This window comes from Salvelinus sp. IW2-2015, linkage group LG14, assembly GCF_002910315.2.
Source record: "Salvelinus sp. IW2-2015 linkage group LG14, ASM291031v2, whole genome shotgun sequence".
NCBI classification, from domain to species: Eukaryota; Metazoa; Chordata; class Actinopteri; order Salmoniformes; family Salmonidae; genus Salvelinus; species Salvelinus sp. IW2-2015.
In genome coordinates this window covers 22,112,546-22,132,332 of record NC_036854.1, presented here as the reverse complement: position 1 = coordinate 22,132,332, position 19,787 = coordinate 22,112,546, and the positions used below count along the sequence as shown (strand labels likewise).

At 45.2% G+C, this 19,787-nt stretch overlaps 1 protein-coding gene across 5 annotated transcripts in view; it reads left to right on the top strand.

Moving 5' to 3' along the window:
- The window catches only part of LOC111972700 (SAM and SH3 domain-containing protein 1), a 357,764-nt gene that overhangs the window by 296,655 nt on the left and 41,322 nt on the right, over positions 1-19,787 (top strand). For all 5 annotated transcript variants that reach the window (XM_023999743.2, XM_023999742.2, XM_023999746.2 and 2 more), the window contains exons 5-7: positions 18,609-18,649; positions 18,907-18,996; positions 19,203-19,315. In XM_023999743.2, coding sequence (XP_023855511.1) covers positions 18,609-18,649; positions 18,907-18,996; positions 19,203-19,315 — 244 coding nt within the window. The remainder of the gene's footprint in view (positions 1-18,608; positions 18,650-18,906; positions 18,997-19,202; positions 19,316-19,787) is intronic.

The following is a 19,787-nucleotide window of genomic DNA, read 5'->3' as shown; positions in this document are numbered from 1 at the left end:
TTCCATTCACCCAGCTCATTGTAACATCGATAGGTTTAGGCTACTACATGATACTCAAATGTTCCCTATACCCATCATGAGGTTGCTATAACCTAGCCTATGAATTAAAGTTTACAACATAGGTGCACAGGTCGAGATTTTTTGTTGTTGTAATCAAGGTGATAGACAGTGACACATTCAATACCACCTTGCACACTCTTGCCTGCATCTAGCTCATTTAAGGTGTAATCATTAGTCCAACATCTGCAAACGAGAGTTTGTATTGGACAAATTCAAGTATCTCTGTTTCATTCCGTTTAAGAAATGTTTTTGAACAGAATTGGCAGAATGAATAGACCACCTGATCACACGCAAACACAGTTCACTTCCATAGCAGCCATATACAGTGCCTTGCAAAAGTATTCATCCCCCTTGGCATTTTTCCTATTTTGTTGCATTACAACCGGTAATTTGAATGGATTTTTATTTGGAATGCATGTAATGGACATACACAAAAAAGTCCAAATTGGTGAAGTGAAAAAAAAAAGGGGGGGTAATGAAGCAGTCAGGGACAGGGCCTGAAAGCTTGCAGTAGTACCGCGTCAGTCCAACTGGCTACAGTCCACTGGCTACAGTACTACACGCACGCACACACACACACACACACACACACAACACACACACACACACACACCACACACACACACACACACACACACAACACACACCACACACACACACCACAACACACACACACACACACACACACACACACACACACACACACACAACACACACACACACACCCTGTTTTGTTCGTCCTCTCGTGTACTTTTGTATTTTTCATCTTTTTTTGTAAATATTTCAATTTTATTTTCAATCTCTTTTCCATTTTAATTATATTATACCTTCCGGTAACCTGCCTCACCCAATGTGATACGGAACCGCTATTATTTTTAATTTTTAGACCTTATAGCAAGAACCACCTAGCAATCAGAAGCTAACCAGCTAATTAGCTACAAGCTATTTAGTCATTGTTAGCCACTGCTTTAGCCTGGATAATACTCGCCAGCCTACCAGTATCGGACTGTCTCTCCACTACAGCGCCGGATTCCTGCCGTAATCCCTGGACCATTACTCCTGATCTTCACAGCCAGCTAGCACCCACCGAGTTGCCCAGTACCGAAGCTATCCCTGAGGCCCACCTCCCGGCCTACTCAGTTGTTCACCCGGACTCCACCCAAACACGGCTAGAACCCACTACTCCACCGGATCCTTGCCGTAAGCTCTGGGCCTTGGCACCGGATCACCGCTGCTACCGAGTGGCTGTAGTGGCTAACGCCCCTGCCCCGAAGCTAGCACCAGTTAGCCGTGAGCCAGGCGCATCTCCCGGCTAGCAAATTAAATTACTACAACTACAATATCTCTTTCACCATCTGGCTTGGATCCTTTGTCGACACGGCGCCCCGCCGCACCCCCACGACTGGTCTGCCGACGAATTCTCCATCCGCTGTGCCTTCAACCGGCCTCCGTCGGACGTCAGAGCAGACGCTTCTACTAGCCCCGGGCTACTAACTTTAAACGCCGTGGCGCCCGCGTGCTAGCGGGCGCCATCTATTGCTCCCCCCTGGACACTATGATCACTTGGCTACATAGCTGATGTCTGCTGGACTGTCCATTAATCACGGTACTCCATTCTGTTTATTTTTTGTTTATCTGTCGGCCCCAGCCGCGAACTCAGGCTCTGTGTGTAGTTAACCGACCCTCTCTGCCCAGTCATTGCTAATTTACCTGTTGTTGTTGTTTTAGCTGATTAGCTGTTGTGGTCTCACCCGTTGTTGTCTTAGCTAGCTCTCCCAATCAACACCTGTGATTACTTTATGCCTCGCTGTATGTCTCTCTCAAATGTCAATATGCCTTGTATACTGTTGTTTAGGTTAGTTATCATTGTTTTAGTTTACAATGGAGCCCCTAGTTCCACTCATCATACCTCTGATACCTCCTTTGTCCCACCTCCCACACATGCGGTGACCTCACCCATTATAACCAGCATGTCCAGAGATACAACCTCTCTTATCATCACTCAGTGCCTGGGCTTACCTCCGCTGTACCCGCACCCCACCATACTCCTGTCTGCACATTATGCCCTGGATCTATTCTACCACACCCAGAAATCTGCTCCTTTTATTATTTTTCCCCAACGCTCTAGGCAACCAGTTTTGATAGTCTTTAGCCATACCCTCATCCTACTCCTCCTCTGTTCCTCGGGTGATGTGGAGTTAAACCCAGGCCCTGCGTGTCCCCAGGCACCCTCATTTGTTGACTTCTGTGATCGAAAAAGCCTTGGCCTCATGCATGTCAACATCAGAAGCCTCCCCTCTAAGTTTGTTTTACTCACTGCTTTAGCACACTCCACCAACCCTGATGTCCTTGCCGTGTCTGAATCCTGGCTTAGGAAGGCCACCAAAAATTCGGAGATTTCCATACCCAACTACAACATTTTCCGTCAAGATAGAACTGCCAAAGGGGGAGGAGTTGCAATCTACTGCAGAGATAGCCTGCAAAGTTCTGTCATACTTTCCAGGTCTATACCCAAACAGTTCGAACTTCGAATTAAAAAAATTAATCTCGCAAGAAATAAGTCTCTCAATGTTGCCGCCTGCTATCGAACCCCCTTCGCTCCCAGCTGTGCCCTGGACACCATTTGTGAATTGATCGCCCCCCATCTAGCTTCAGAATTCGTTCTGTTAGGTGACCTAAASTGGGATATGCTTAACACCCCGGTAGTTCTACAATCTAAGCTAGATGCCCTCAATCTCACACAAATCATCAAGGAACCCACCAGGTACAACCCTAAATCCGTAAACATGGGCACCCTCATAGACATTGTCCTGACCAACTTGCCCTCCAAATGCACAGATACGCTGGATATTGCTGTTTTCAATCAGGATCTCAGCGATCACTGCCTCTGAGTCAAATCACAATGATTCATGCTTGAATCCTCTTGTGGATTTCAGTGCACAACACATCATCTATGGTTTTTACCTTTATTTAACTAGGCAAGTCAGTTAAGAACAAATCAAATTCTTATTTACAATGACAGCCTACCAGGGAACAGTGGGTTAACTTCCTTGTTCAGGGGAAGAACGACAGCTGATTACCTTGTCAGCTCAGGGATTCGATCTGGCAACCTTTCAGTTACTGGCCCAATGCTCTAACCACTAGGCAGACCAGGCAGAAAAACCTTTCCAAGCCAAACCTTCATATTATAGCCGCTAACCACTCCACACAGGCTACATCGTTCTCACCATATTAGCTAACAACATTAGTAATGTCATAGTCAACATAGCTACTAGAACTAACGTGTTAGTAAACCCGCTACAATCATGCAGTGCATTGTACAGTCAGCAAGCAAGTGTCCATAAATTTATTAAACCAAAAGCTTACCTTGATTTGGAAGAGTTCCTGTGTTGGATAGCCATAGCCATAGCCAGCTAGCTAACATAGCATCCCTCTCTGTTTGAGCCTGGTATTTGGGTAGGCTAAACTAGCTAGATGCATTCACTAGCTAAGTGAAAGTGAAACGTATACAACTAAATATATCCCAAAAAAATTCTCTCTCTCTCGCTTCTTCATTTTTAAAAACTATTAAACTATTGTCTTTCTCTCTCTTTGAGTCAACTACTCACCGCATTTTATGCACTGCAGTGCTAGCTAGCTCTAGCTTATGCTTTCAATACTAGATTCATTCCTTGATCCTTTGATTGGGTGGATAACATGTCAGTTCATGCTGCAAGAGCTCTGATAGCTTGGAGGACATCCACCGGAAGTTGTCAAAATTACTGTGTAAGTCTATGGAAGCGGGTGGGAACCATGAGCCTCCTAGGTTTTGTATTAAAGTCAATGTACCCAGAAGGTACCCAGGAGAGGGCGGACACTAGCTGTCTTCCGGCTACACCATGGTGCTACCCTACAGAGTGCTGTTGAGGCTACTGTAGACATTAATTGCAAACAGTGTGTTTTAATCAATTATTTGGTGATATGAATATATTCAGTGTAGTTTTATCTTAAAAAATATAACTTTTTATCTCAAACCGGTGCGCCCTCTGAATGGCACACATACACAATCCTTGTCTCAACTTTAAAATAATTTAACCTGTCTCATCCCCTTAATCTACACTGATTGAAGTGAATTTAACATTAATAAGGGATTATAGCTTTCACCTGGATTCACCTGGTCAGTCTGTCATGGAAAGAGCCGGTGTTCCTAATGTGTTGTACGCTCAGTGTAGAGTAACTACTTAATTAAACATGGTACTTAAATTTTTTTATCCAGCACCACCCCCACATCAACATACAGTATATTAAGATGGTTTTGTAATAAAAAAGATAGAGGAAGATAAGTGTTTCCAATGACATCATTGGTGTGCATCGTGTGATTTTGACCAATTACGAGTAGGAATTGCCTACTAATTGCCTACTAATTGTCTACTAATTGTCTACTAATTGGTTGATCATGTCATTGGAAACACTTATCTTTCTCTATCTCTTTTACTACAAAATATAGAAACATACTGTATGTTAATAATGTTTGGGTGGTGCTAGAGATGATGAATATGAAGTGGTAAATGTCCCTTTAAACATACATTGTTGACTCCTGTTTCCCTTCCCCCAAGGGAAAGCATCTGTCTGGGTCTTCCTGCACATACAATCATGTTTATTACACATCATTCCATATCCACAGTAAATCAAATACAGTTAAAAATGTATCAAATAATTTCACATTACACATGTTGATCCTTGCATCATGTCCAGAGCTAGTGATGGTATGAGGGCGAATGATAAGCATCTCCAGATAGCTGTTTGTGACAACATGACTGACTGGACTCTTACAATGGAGTTATGCATAGGAGTGGACAGTCTAGGCCCAGTCACTGCCCCGTGCCGATGGTGACAGACACAACCACAAACACACACCATTATTTGAGTAACACAGAGTGACTCAAGTCTAACTCCCTCCTCTCTGTCACGTCCCTCTGTGACTGACGGAAGGCCAGCCAAGCTCTGCTCGCTGTTTCCTCCCTATGACCTCTCCTCAGGCCCCATTCTACGGCCCTCCAGGCTTCCTTCCTCCCATTGTGTCAGCTGGAGAAGGGGAGGGGAGACAGGAGGGGAGAGGAGGGGAGAGGAGAGGGGGAGATGGACCGATTACAACATGCTAGAGAAGAGGACAGGATGGGGTATGGGTGGGGTTCTACACTCTTAGAAAAAAAGGTGCTATCTAGAACCTTAAAGGGTCCTTCGGCTGTCCCCATAGGACAACCCTTTTTGGTTCCAGGTAGAACCCTTTTGGGTTCCATGTAGAACCCTTACTACAGAGTACTCCTCACAGGTTCCTGTCCCCCCAGCGTATCTGTGCATGCAAGCGTGTGTGCCTGCGTGGGTGTGTCCGTGTGTGTGTGCGTCCGTGCGTGCGTGTGAATGTGTGTGTGTGCATACACACGCTCGTATTTCTTACTCACTAGGACCTGCCACCTCCCAGGACTTCATGAACCAGTCATCAAACACTTATCCTGTGTTGTTAATTAATATGACAGTCACAGTCACTGTGTTGTTAATCAATATGACAGTCACAGTCACTGTGTTGTAATCACTATGGCAGTCACAGTCACTGTATTGATAATCACTATGACAGTCACAGTCACTGTGTTGGTAATCACTATGACAGTCACAGTCACTGTATTGGTAATTACTATGACAGTCACAGCCACTGTATTGGTAATCAATATGACAGTCACAGTCACTGTATTGATAATCACTATGACAGTCACAGTCACTGTATTGGTAATCAATATGACAGTCACAGTCACTGTGTTGGTAATCAATATGACAGTCACATTCACTGTATTGATAATCACTATGACAGTCACAGTCACTGTGTTGGTAATCAATATGACAGTCACAGTCACTGTGTTGGTAATCACTATGACAGTCGCAGTCACTGTTGTCAATCACTGACAGTCGTAGTCGCTGTGTTATTAATCAATGACAGTCGAAGACACTAAGACGGTCATTTAAATAAATGTCTCCCTGTCCCAGGAACCAGTGATGTAGCAGCATTGTTTGTGTTGGGAGGAGTGTGATTTAGTAGTAAAGGCTGAACAGATGAAAGGCTATGGGACCTGGGAGTGAGGTTCAGTTCAGAATCCCCACTCCCCATACATTCCTATTATAAAACCCATGCCCCTTTGGAGTTGGTCTGTTCATGTGATGCCCACGTGCAGCTGAGGAACCACATACCAGAGTTATTATATCTGCTTCTGGTCTGAGTGTTGTACTGTAGGACTTGAAGCTGGGACTGGGGCCGATAGGAACAAGATGGAGGGCGCAAACTCGTTCTCTGATTATTAGAATGCCATCAAGAATGAGGGAGGAGGGAGGAGGGAGGCCCCCTTTCTGTAGCGATGTAGCTCTCTCTCTGCGCTCGTTTCTTGTTCTCACCCCCACCCCATCCGCTCACCCCTGAGTCCCTCATCAGAGCTCATTTCACCCCAGAGCTTTCTCCCTCACCCCATGCCCTTGCCTCTCGCCATACCACCTATGAACCATGCCTCCCTTTCGAAGTTGAAAGGGAGGCATGATTCATTCCCTGGCACATTCTCCCCCCACCCCTACCCCCTTTATAGTCTCAGTGACCCCTGGCTTGCCATTTCCTCTATGAAGAAATAGTGCCGCCCTGTCTCCCCTCTATCCTCCCCATTGACTGCATGCTATTGCGGACAGACAGACACGCTTTCTTTCTTCCCTCCCTCAATCTCTTTCCCCCTCTTTTCAAACATATTCCTGTCCTGCTCTGGTCCTATCCTCACCTCTCCCATCGGGACAATGGCCCACAGAACATTACCCGGACTTCCTCTGGGCATGCCACCCTGCCTGCCTGTTCCATCCCTCCATCGGGACAATGGCCCACAGAACATTACCCAGACTTCCTCTGGGCATGCCACCCTGCCTGCCTGTTCCATCCCTCCATCGGGACAAAATGGGTACAGCTCCCACAATGCACAGCCCACAGGGGCTCGGAGTGAGGTGATCAAGACACAAAAGCACACTCCAACTAACACCAAAGCATGGAGGGGCCAAATAGGGAACTTCCTCTTCTGATTTATTGATCACCACACGAAGTTGGCTGTGGAGAGAGTGGAGAGAGACAGGCCTATCGTTAGGAAAGGACAACAGAGGTTACTAGTCTTTGATGGACAGCCAGGGATAATGCTTGGTTGGCCAACTGAGCAGTGAATGACTTTAATATGGATTCAAAGGGCCAGAGTTGAAGTAGTCTGCACTTTGTGTGAGTGCTGTCAATTACACAAAGCATAGGCTACCTTTGTGGATGGGTTCAAAAGGGTTGTCCCCTCTTCACTTGAAGATCAATAAATATTGTTTCTTAAAGACCATATAGGTTTGAAACAACACCCATACCATGAGAATGTCTTGTTTCGGCAACAGTGCCATATTGGAAAATCAGAAAAGAGTCAGCATAACATTGATTTCATGAGGCGATGTTGTGGCCTGCATGAAGCTTTGACTTCCTGTTAGTCAGAACACTTGTGTGTGTGTGTCTCCTGTCATATGACTGTTCTCAGTGTTTCTCTCATAGAGGCAGCCTGATCACTGAAAATAGACTTTGATTTCAGATGTTTGAAAAGGTCCGGAGAACATCGATATATGTCTTCCTTTGCTCTCACAAAATAAAATAAAAATGATTGCACAGTGCGAACTCATGATGCTGAGAGACAAAGTGCACTGATCAGACCACTGCGCTACAGCAGTTCACAATGCTCTAGCAAGCTCTGAGAATACTTGATGGTACTACTGCATCATTTTTTAGTTTTTAAACCATAGCCCTAACCAAACCACTTGGAATTAATGCCTAAACTGTTAACATTTTATTTGTTTCTGTTTTAACCCTGTAACCACTCGGAATTAACCCTGTAACTACGCGGAATTAACCCTGTAACCACGCGGAATTAACCCTGTAACCACGCGGAATTAACCCTGTTAAACCACGCGGAAACCCTGTAACCACGCGGAATTAACCACAGCGGGAATGTAACCCTGTAACCACGCGGAATTAACCCTGTAACCACAAGGAATTAACCCTGTAACCACAAGAATTAACCCTGTAACCACAAGGAATTAACCCTGTAACCACACGGAATTAACCCTTGTAACCACAAGAATTAACCCTGTAACCACGCGGAATTAACCCTGTAACCACCGGAATTAACCCTGTACCACGCGGAATTAACCCTGTAACCACGTGGAATTAACCCTGTAACCACAAGGAATTAACCCTGTAACCACGTGGGAAGGTAACCCTGTAACCACGTGGAATTAACCCTGTAACACGTGGAATTAACCCGTAACCCGCGCGAATTAACCCTGTAAACCCACGCGGAATTAACCTGTAACCACGCGGAATTAACCTGTAAACCACTGAACACGTGGAATTAACCCTGTAACCACGCTGAATTAACCCTGTAACCACGTGGAATTAACCCTGTAACCACAAGGAATTAATGCTTAAAAAATAGATCCCTACTACGTCAAATTTAGAAGATCTTGTTGCATAGAGGATATCCCTGTGACCTCTGACCTTTACCTTGACCTCTACAGGGGTCACCCTACTGGTCTTCCTGTGGGATATGCCTCCGCTCCCTAGGGTTAGCTGTTCTTATTGTCCATCCCGGATCACTGGGACCCCCTCATACCAGGTGGTTAGGTCTTAAACACACACACACACACACACACACACACACACACACACACAGAGAGTGTACAAGTACACATACATGCTGAATGCAAATACAGTGGCTTGCGAAAATATTCACCCTCCTTGGCATTTTTCCTATTTTGTTGCCTTACAACCTTGAAATAAAATTTATTTTGGGGTGGTTTGTATCATTTGATTTACACACATGTCTACCACTTTGAAGATGCAAAATATTTTTTATTGTGAAACAAACAAGAAATAGCAAAAAAAAAAAAAATTGAGCGTGCATAACTATTCACCCCGCCAAAGTCAATACTTTGTAGAGCCACCTTTTGTAGCAATTACAGCTGCAAGTCTCTTGGGGTATGTCTCTATAAGCTTGGCACATTTAGCTACTGGGATTTTTGCCCATTCTTCAAGGCGAAACTGTTCCAGCTTCTTCAAGTTGGATGGGTTCCGCTGGTGTACAGCAATCTTTAAGTCATACCACAGATTCTCAATTGGATTGAGGTCTGGGATTTGACTAGGCCATTCCAAGACATTTAAATGTTTCCCCTTAAATCACATGAGTGTTGCTTTAGCAGTATGCTTAGGGTCATTGTCCTGCTGGAAGGTGAACCTCCATCCCAGTCTCAAATCTCTGTAAGACTGAAACAGGTTTCCCTGTATTTAGCGTCATCCATCATTCCTTCAATTCTGACCAGTTTCCCAGTCCCTGCTTGACAGCTTGATGCTGCCACCACCATGCTTCACTGTGGGGATGGTGTTCTCGGGGTGATGAGAGGTGTTGGGTTTGCACCAGACATAGCGTTTTCCTTGATGGCCAAACATGTAATTTTAGTCTCATCTGATCAGAGTACCTTTTTCCATATGTTTGGGGAGCCTCCCACATGCCTTTTGACGAACACCAAACGCGTTTGCTTATTTTTTTCTTTAAGCAATGGCTTTTTTATGGCCACTCTTCTGTAAAGCCCAGCTCTGTGGAGTGTACGGCTTAAAGTGGTCCTATGGACAGATGCTCCAATCTCAGCTGTGGAGCTTTGCAGCTCCTTCAGGGTTTTCTTTGGTCTCTTTGTTGCCTCTCTGATTAATGCCCTCCTTGCCTGGTCCGTGAGTTTTGGTGGGCGGCCCTCTCTTGGCAGGTTTGTTGTGGTGCCATATTCTTTCCATTTTTTAATCATGGATTTAATGGTGCTCCGTGGGATGTTCAAAGTTTCTGATATTTTTTATAACCCAACCCTGATCTGTACTTCTCCACAACTTTGTCCCTTACCTGTTTGGAGAGCTCCTTGGTCTTCATTGTGCCACTTGCTTGGTGGTGCGCCTTGCTTAGTGGTGTTGCAGACTCCTGGGGCCTTTCAGAACAGGTGTATATATACTGAGATCATGTGACACTTAGATTGCACACAGGTGGACTTTATTTAACTAATTATGTGACTTCTGAAGGTAATTGGTTGCACCAGATCTTATTTAGGGGCTTCATAGCAAAGGGTTGAATACATATACATATTTTTTGTTTTCTATTTTTTTGAATTTTTGATTTCACTTCACCAATTTGGACTATTTTGTGTATGTCCATTACATGAAATCCAAATAAAATCAATTTTAATGACAGGTTTTAATGCAACAAAATAGGAAAAACGCCAAGGGGGATGAATACTTTTGCAAGGCACTGTACTCACTCACTCACTCACTCACTTCCACTCACTCACTCACTCACTCACTCACTCACTCACTCACTCACTCACTCACTCACTCACACTCACTCACACACACACACACACACACACACACACAACACACACACACACACACACACACACAACACACAACCACACACACACACACACAACACACACCACACACACACACACACACACACACACACACACACACCACACACACACACAACACACACACACACACACACACACACACACACACACACACACACACACTCCCGGATGCCAGAGCTCTGTGGGTTACTATGTGTCTTTTTTCCTCGTCAGCACTCTCCCATAGAGCTGGTGTAGTGTAGTGAGCCACCATCTGTTGACATTATCACTGAGGGAGACAGATATATAATAGACACATCACATGACACAGGAGCTATATCATTATTAGGTCATCTTTCTCCTAGAGAACTGCTATGTCCCCTCTCTCCTGTCTCTCCATTGACATTCTCTGGGCTCTAGCGATTCTCCTTGTAAGGACCCCATTGTTAGAGTGGACGCCATGCTGTAGCTTGAGAGGATGATTGTGTCTGTGTGTGTGTGTGTGTGTGTGTGTGTGTGTGTGTGTGTGTGTGTGTGTGTGTGTGTGTGGTACTGTAGCCAGTGGACTGAGCGCTACCTACTGCAAGCTTTCAGGCCCTGTCCCTGACTGCTTCATTACCCTTGTAGAGGTGTGTGTGCACGTGTGTGTTTCTCTCTGACCCCCTCACTCCTGTCATAGTGGTGTGTGTGTGGACGTAGAGAAGCTTAATACTGGCATAGCACTGTACAATCTGTCCTCATATAACCTCCACATAGACCTCTGAAAATACTAACTAAAACACCAGCTTTCAGGCCAAGTCATCTCAGTCTGATTTTCCCCAGAGTATTTCCTCACTGCGATGGCGAGGCATAGTACACACACCCAACAGCGAGAGAGATACAGAGCCAGAACTGTCTTTATGGAACACTCCCTACTCTCCTGTGGCATAATTTGATCATGACTAAAACTCTCCACCCCACAAGGAAAGTAAAGGCACTGCTTAATGCTCCTTCACACAACATACATGGTTCTGTCCTGGACTTACTCTCTGCATAGCGTTGCTTTGTGCACGGTTACAACAGGAAGTTTTGAACCAAACTAAATGCTTTTAACCTTTTGCTGTAGTGGGCTAAATCAGGGTCACATAGAGTGTTTCTTGGTAGTCTTAAATAAATCTACTTTGAAACAAAAGTATACACACATGGTTATGGGCTTAACATTTTTTGAGTTTGCATCCCAATATTACACTTTATATACATAACAGAAGACTGAAATATAACAAAACTGTTTGACATGGAAACACCGGATTTCCCTAGGTTTAATTTTTTAAATCTTTATTAATGATGAAATTATGACAAATATTACAATTTTTTCCAACTGCTTACACACGTTTTCAAAACTGTCTCCTTTTTTCAAAACTCTACACACAATTCCTAAAACTGCACACACAAAATGCTAAATGCCTCACATGTCCTTCAAAATGTAACACTGCATTCAAAATGCCATAAACACATGTCAGAATGAAGCATTTGCATCAAATGGCAAACACTGCTTTCATAATAGTACATTTTTGGATATAGCCTGTAAACACTGTTGTTCTAAATCTAAAGCTCTTTGGTCTTTCATAGGCTTATATCTACATTTCAATACAATGTTCTACAGTGAAAGTAATCTGCTGAGAGGGGTAACAAGTACACTGTAAACACAAATGCAATGTAGAAACAGAAAATATTTATTAGGCCAAACATTACTGTTGTATACAGTAGCATACAACAAAACCATAAACATATGTAAACCAAAAGTATATTCTTTAGAATACAGTAAAGAACACAATTGTGTGTGTGGGGTCCCGGGGGGGCAGTCCAGGAATGGTAGGGGGGGGGGGGGGCAGTCACCAGTGCTAAGCTACGCTTCATCTCTTCTCCGGCCTGGGTCTGGCCACAATACTTCGTCCACATCACAAGATACATTTTCTCTTGTCAAACATCGAGGGAAGTATCTCCTAGCATGGCGTATCCAACCTTGGACAGAGGCAACCTCTATGTCCCCACATGCGTCCTCCATTGCCTGGAGAAGCAGCATGCGGGCATAGGGTTGGCGATCATACACTTTCCAGCGCCAGGCTGAGAAGAATTCCTCTATGGGATTTAGAAACAATGAATATGGGGGTAGGTACAAAACTACAAATTGTGGATGGGGGCAAACCAGTTTTGACCAGAACAGCCCGGTGAAAACTAGCATTGTCCCATAAAACCACAAATCTAGCAGGCTCCTGATCTGGATCAGGGACAAGCATTGTGTAAATTGCATCCAGAAAAGTGAGCATATGGCCGGTGTTGTACGGACCCAGTGTGGCATTGTGATGGAGGACCTCGTTTTGAGTGATGGCAGCCACACATAGTTATTTTACCCCCACGTGTCCAGGACATTTGGATTGCCCTCTGTCCTATTACATTTCTTCCGCGGCGCCTGGTTTTGGTGAGGTTGAAGCCAACCTCATCCACATAAATAAATTCATGGCGAATTACATGGGCATCCAGCTCCAATACTCTCTGTAACAGACAAAAGGCATACAGATGAGTAATATGGTATGTCTGAAGTACTGAAGTAGTGTTGCATACATACCTCTACAAAGTCATGTCGCATATTCTTGACTCTGTCAGAGTTTCTCTAAATGGCACCTTGTAAAGTTGTTTCATCGTCACTCGGTGCCGTTGGAGATGCGTTGTATGGTCGACAGGCTTACAGCATTGATGTTGTTAAATATGGTGTCATTATTCAAGATATGCTCTCTTATCTCTCGAATCCTAATTGCATTGTTGGCCAAAACCTATTTATAATTGCAGTCTCTTGTACATCTGTAAACAAGCGTCCTCGTCCTCCATGATGTCTTTGCCTTTCCACTCTGTACAGAATCAAACACAGTATGTGTTCAGCATAGGAACTGTAAACAATGTACAAAAAAATGTAGTACCGCATGATAATCAACCTCATTCATTAATGCAGTGCAGTAATGGATGGCTTAGAGTTACAAATGTTTATGCAATACTATGCAGTCATACGTATTTTACAGTACATTACTGTAATGCTAAAATAGTCATTAGATAGTTGCATACCTTTTCTCATTTCTGAAGGTTCGAATATGGACGCCACTGTAAATCGACTCAAGTTGGCTGGACTCTCAGTCAGCCTCTCTCATGTCAAACGTGGTTGATCACATGATCAACAAGTGTTGCCCTAATCTCATCAGAGATGGCTCTCCTTCCTTTTCTTCTTTGCCCTCGTCCTCTTCTTCCTCTTCCTCTCCCTCCTACTCCTCTTGCTCTCTGTCCATTGTTGGCATCCATTATTCAAAACAGGTAATCTGACCTTTGCCTATTTATAGGCCTATACTACAGTAAGCAGTGATTGGTTATTGATCAGTTAAGCTATTAGTGTTTGCACATGTGAGGAGTGTGTGGTGTGACCTGGTGAATAAGTGTAGCATTTTGATTGGCTTGTGTTTGGAAAAGGAAAGCAAGTCACTTCCTGTTAGATGTTTGGGTTTTAGGTGAGAATTGTGTGTAGTGTTTTGAAAAAAGTGTTTTATGCAATTGACAACTGAGTCAAAGGCTGAGAAATAGCTTATGGTTTTGGATATTTGGTTGTGTAGTTTTGCACTTTGAGTGAGAGGTTTAAAAAATTGTGTGACATGAAAAAGATTTTGTGTGTAAGCAGTTGGAAAAACTGTAATAGCATTCCACCCATGAGGCAAAGAGGGCACTTTGGGTCATTGACTGCAGGAAAGGGCTACAACAGTCTGCCTCCCTGTACTAACTTACAACAAGTTGGCTAAAGCAGAAAAAAATGCAACCAGGCAGGAGAAATGTAGGAAATAAGAAGCATGCAGAGATTTAGCCTAAACCAGTTAAGTAGCTCCAGCACACAGTGGTCTGACTGACAGACTCTAGAAACATTGGTGTGTGTGTGTGTTGTGTGTGTTGTGTGTGTGTGTGTGGTGTGTGTGTGTGTGTGTGGTGTTGTGTGTGTGTGTGTTGTGTGTGTGTGTGTGTGTGGTGTGTGTGTGGTGTGTGTGTGTGGTGGTGTGTGTGTGTGGTAATTTATAGAGCATGGAGCGGGGCTAGGTTACAGGAGAAAAGATCTTCTGTTGAGGGATTCTATTAGCTTAGTTGGGGCCCACTGGGGCCTAACCCGGAGATAGAGAGAATAGAGAGAGGAAGAGAAAGAGGGGGATAGAGAGATAGATGAGGAGAAGGACAGGAGGGGCAAGCATACAGACCATACAGACCATTAGCATCTCATTATGTTGCCATGGCAGCCAGGCTTATAACGGCCCTAAACTTTCCCATAGAGCCAGAAGGCCGTCACGTCTACTATGCACACACACCCTCAAACAAGAGGAGGGGGAGACCCGTCCGAGCTTGTTTTGTTCCTGCCACAGACACACACACATGCCTCCACCCTCACTGAATGACAACCACCTGTCTCTACCTCTCTGCATGCATCAGCGTGTGTGTGTGTGTGCGTGCGTGTGTCTATGTGTGTGTTTGTGTGATGTGTTTTAGCATGGAGGCCAGGGCCTGAGTTTATCTCTCTCAGGAGGGGTGTGTGTGGGTCACTGGATGCCTGATGAAGACAGACTTAATGTGTCTCTGTGGGCCTCTACTACTGGACAAGCTGTCCTCTCTGACTCCCCTGCATGATTCATGTGTTTAACCATAACTCCAACAGAGCAGGGAGCACTGACAGACAATGCACTGCCACAGACTGTCCACTGCCACAGACTGTCCACTGCCGTCGACAACCACTGCCGTAGACACACATTGCCATAGACACACACTGCCATAGACACACACTGCCATAGACACACACTGCATAGACACACACTGCTATAGACACACACTGCCAATAGACACACACTGCTATAGACACAACTGCCGTGACACCACTGTGCATAGACACACACTGCATGGACACACACTGCCATAGCAACACAACTGCCATAGACACACACTGCCGTAGACACACACTGCCGTAGACACACACTGCCGTAGACGACACACTGCCATAGACACACACCTGCCATAGACACACACTGCCGTAGACACACACTGCCATAGACACACACTGCCATAGACACAGCACTGCCGTAGACACACACTGCCGTAGACAACACACTGCGTAGACACACATGCCATAGACACCACTGCCTACGACACACACTGCCGTAGACACACACTGCCATAGACACACACTGCCATAGACACACCACTGCATAGACACACACTGCTATAGACAACACACTGCTAGACACACACTGATAGACACACACTGCCATAGACACACACTGCTATAGACACACACTGCTCATAGACACACACTGCCATAGACACACACTGCCATGAGACACACACTGCCATAGACACACACTGCCATAGACACACACTGCCATAGACACACACTGCCATATGACACACACTGCTATAGACACACACTGCATAAGACCCACTGCACTCTATAGACAGAACACACTGCTATAGACACACACTGCTATAGACACACACTGCATAGACCACACTGCTATAGACACACACTGCTATAGACACACACTGCTATAGACACACACTGTCATAGACACACACTGCTATAGACACACACTGCATAGACCACACACTGCCATAGACACACACTGCCATAGACACACACTGCATAGACACACACTGCATAGACACACACTGCTATAGACACACACGCATAGACACACCTGCCATAGACACACACTAGCACATGCTATAGACACACGCATAGACCACACACTGCCATAGACACACACTGCCATAGAACACACTGCTATAGACACACACTGCTATAGACACACATGCCATAGACACACACTGCCAGACACACACTGCTATAGACACACACGCTATAGACACACACTGCCAAGAACACACACTGCCATAGACACACTGCCGTAGACACACACTGCCATAGACACAGCACTGCCGTAGACCACACTGCCGTAGACACACACTGCGTAGACACACACTGCCGTAGACACACACTGCCGTAGACACACACTGCGAGACACACACTGCGTAGACACACACGCCATGACACACACTGCCATAGACACACACTGCCATAGACCACACTGCCATAGACAACACGCCTAAGACACACACTGCCATAGACAACACTGCCATAGACACACACTGCCAATAGACACACACTGCCATAGACACACACTGCATAGACACACCATGCCACATTAGACACACACTGCATAACACACACTGCTATAGACACACAATGCCATAGACACACACTGCCATACACACACTGCATAGACACACCCTGCCAGACACACACTGCCATAGACACAACTGCCATAGACCACACTGCCATAGACAAACGCAGAACACACACTGCCAGACACACACTGCCAGCACACACTGCCGTAGACACATATACTGGTGAACACAAAATACTTTAATAAACGTATAATACTATCATTATACCACTAATACATTTAAATGGTGCCAATCACTCTTCAAACATTTTTCCTGGGGTCTGAAGAGAACAAATGAGTTAATCATGTGTTAGTCCTCTCTGGAAAACAGACTGAAATAGATCCATTCATGTGGTATCCCTTTCTTCCATAACAAGAGAAAGAGTTCGCCACAGTGAACATGTGTTCTGTGTTGGGCGCTGTCCTGTACGAGGGAATGGAAGAGGATAAACAGAGAATAGGAGAAAACAGCACTCAAACATCAGCCCAAGACTGGAACTACTTGGGATAACATTTGTCAATATATAGAACTGTACTATTTATATGGTTTGATAGAACTCTAGAGAAGCTTTTAGGGTCTTTTATTCAACGCTGTGAGTTCTTGCTTTTGAGGGCAGTGAGAATCAGGTTGTCAAATTAAAGTGAAGTTTTGAGACTCGCATCCTTACTCCTCCTCACTCCAGTAACTTTCACCGCTCTCTTAACTCTTTCCCCCATTCTCTCTCTCCTCTCTCTCTCTCTCTCTCTCCCTCTCTCTCTGCGTTTCTGTGTCTCTCTCTCTCTCTCTCTCTCTCCTCTCTCTCTTCTCTCTCTCGCTCTCTCTCTGCGTTTTCTGTGTCTCTCTCTCTCCCTCTCTCTTCCTTCCCTCTCTCTCTGCGTCTGTTCTCTCTCTCTCACCTCTTCTCTCTCTCCTCTCTCTCTCTCTCTCCCCCTCTTCTCTGCGTTTTCTGTGTCTCTCTCTCTCTCTTCTCTTTCCTCTCTCTCTCTCTCTCTCCTCTTCCTCTCTCTCTCCTCCCTCTCTCTCTCGCGTCTCTGTGTCTCCCTCTCTCTCTCCTCTCTCTCTCTCTCTCTCTCCCTCTCTCTCTGCATCTCTGTGTCTCTCTCTCTCTCTCTCTCCTCTCTCCCTCTCTCTCCTGCGTCTCTGTGTCTCTCTCGCTCCTCTCTCTCTCTCTTCTCTTCTCTCTCTCTCTCTCTCGCTCTCTCTCTGCGTCTCTGTGTCTCTCTCTCGACCTGTCTATCCCGAGGAGGGAAGTGGAAACAGAAACAGGCTGAGTCTGCCCTTTGGTTTTCTCTCTGTCTGCTCTTCTCTTCTTCCCTATTTTCTCCTTTCTCTTCTACCATCTCCTTTGCCCCTCCCCTTCCCTTCTTCATCCACTCCAATCCACTCTTTCCCCATCTTCCCATCAGCCCTGTCCTCCTCCTTCTCCTCTTCTCCTCTCATCCACTCCTCTCTTACAACCTCTACTCTCTTCTCCTCTCATCCCCCATTCCTCTCTTCTAAAGGCATCTCTGCTCTGCGCTCCTCAGGAGCCAGCCTGTGTGTGTCTGTAGAGCTCCACCACTGTCCTCTAGTGGTGAAGACATTGAACAGCAGCCAGAGTAAAAATTCAGAAACGCAGAGACATCAGCAACATCGTGTCAAAACAACGGCTTATGTTCTATCTCAGAGGGACAGGGTTGCCTGAAGGTCCCCAGTGTTTAGACGTCTCTGTGCTAGAGAAGTAATGGTGTGTGATGCTGAGAAGAAGAAGGATCTATTATTCTGATGTTAACCCTCTCTCTCCTTTCTGTCACCATTGTACTTTTCAGGATGTCTCTGCACAAGTCCAGCTCTGAAGACGGCTCTGGAGGTTAGTAGCAATCAACTTTAACAAAAAATACTTCTGTTTTCTGTTACTGTTTCTAGGTATCCAGCAGGGTTGGGGTCCATTTTATTTGAATTACCGGTAGTGAATAAATCAAGTAAAATTGAATTCTAAACATTTCCTTATTTACACACCAGATAATGCTCTCTCTTAAACACTGGGTCCTTCTGATGTGTCTGGGTGTCTGTGAGTGTGTGTCGTAGTGTTGTCTGACTGAATCTCTCTCTCTCTGTGCCTCCTAGGTAAATGGGACAATAAGAAGAAGAACAAATCCTTCTGGCAGAATTTCCGCAAGACGTCTCAGAAGGGAGTCATGCAGCAGACGTCAAAAGGTTTGACATTATTACACTTTGTTATACAGTGTGTTATTTTAATGGAAATTACATTATTCAATTCTAATATCATATTTATTATCTGGTAATTACTTATTTTTGGCCAATTTTTCATGTTATTCCATAATACTCTATGTTATGCCCCAGCTGTTTTATAATTCTCTGACTTTAGCCCTGACCATTGACTTTCTCTGACCTTTGTCTAGGAGAGGACATAGGCTACGTGGCCAGTGAGATCACCATGAGTGATGAAGAGCGCATCCAGCTGATGATGATGGTGAAGGAGAAAATGATCACTGTGGAAGAGGCTTTAGCTCGGGTAGGAACCCTCTTACACACCCTGTACGCCCTACTCCCACTCTCCCTCTCCTCTCCAGGCTGCTCCTGGGGCAGACAGACATACCCCCACCCAGGCCCTGGAGAGGACCTCCACCTCACCCTCAAGCTGACCCCAAGCCCCAGCTCCATCACTGCATCGTGGGCTCGCCCGGCTACAAACCTGCCCTCTCTCCTGCTTCATCCACCAAGCTCCATATCCAGCTTTTACTAAAACGACTTACTCTTACTAATCATTCATTTGGCTTTGCATTTCCCTTTTTTACACACAAACACACTCATGCCGCCGCAGACCCTGGCCAAGGGCGCCTGCCACCTGGGGGGGGGTGTGGTCCTGTTCATGCTGTAGGGATAGCTGGACATGTTAGCTCAGTAGCCCCCCCTGGTGGGCGATTCTGGATTTGTCCTCTGGGTGGATGTGGTGGCTGGATTGGCATTCAGTGGTCCTCTTCTCT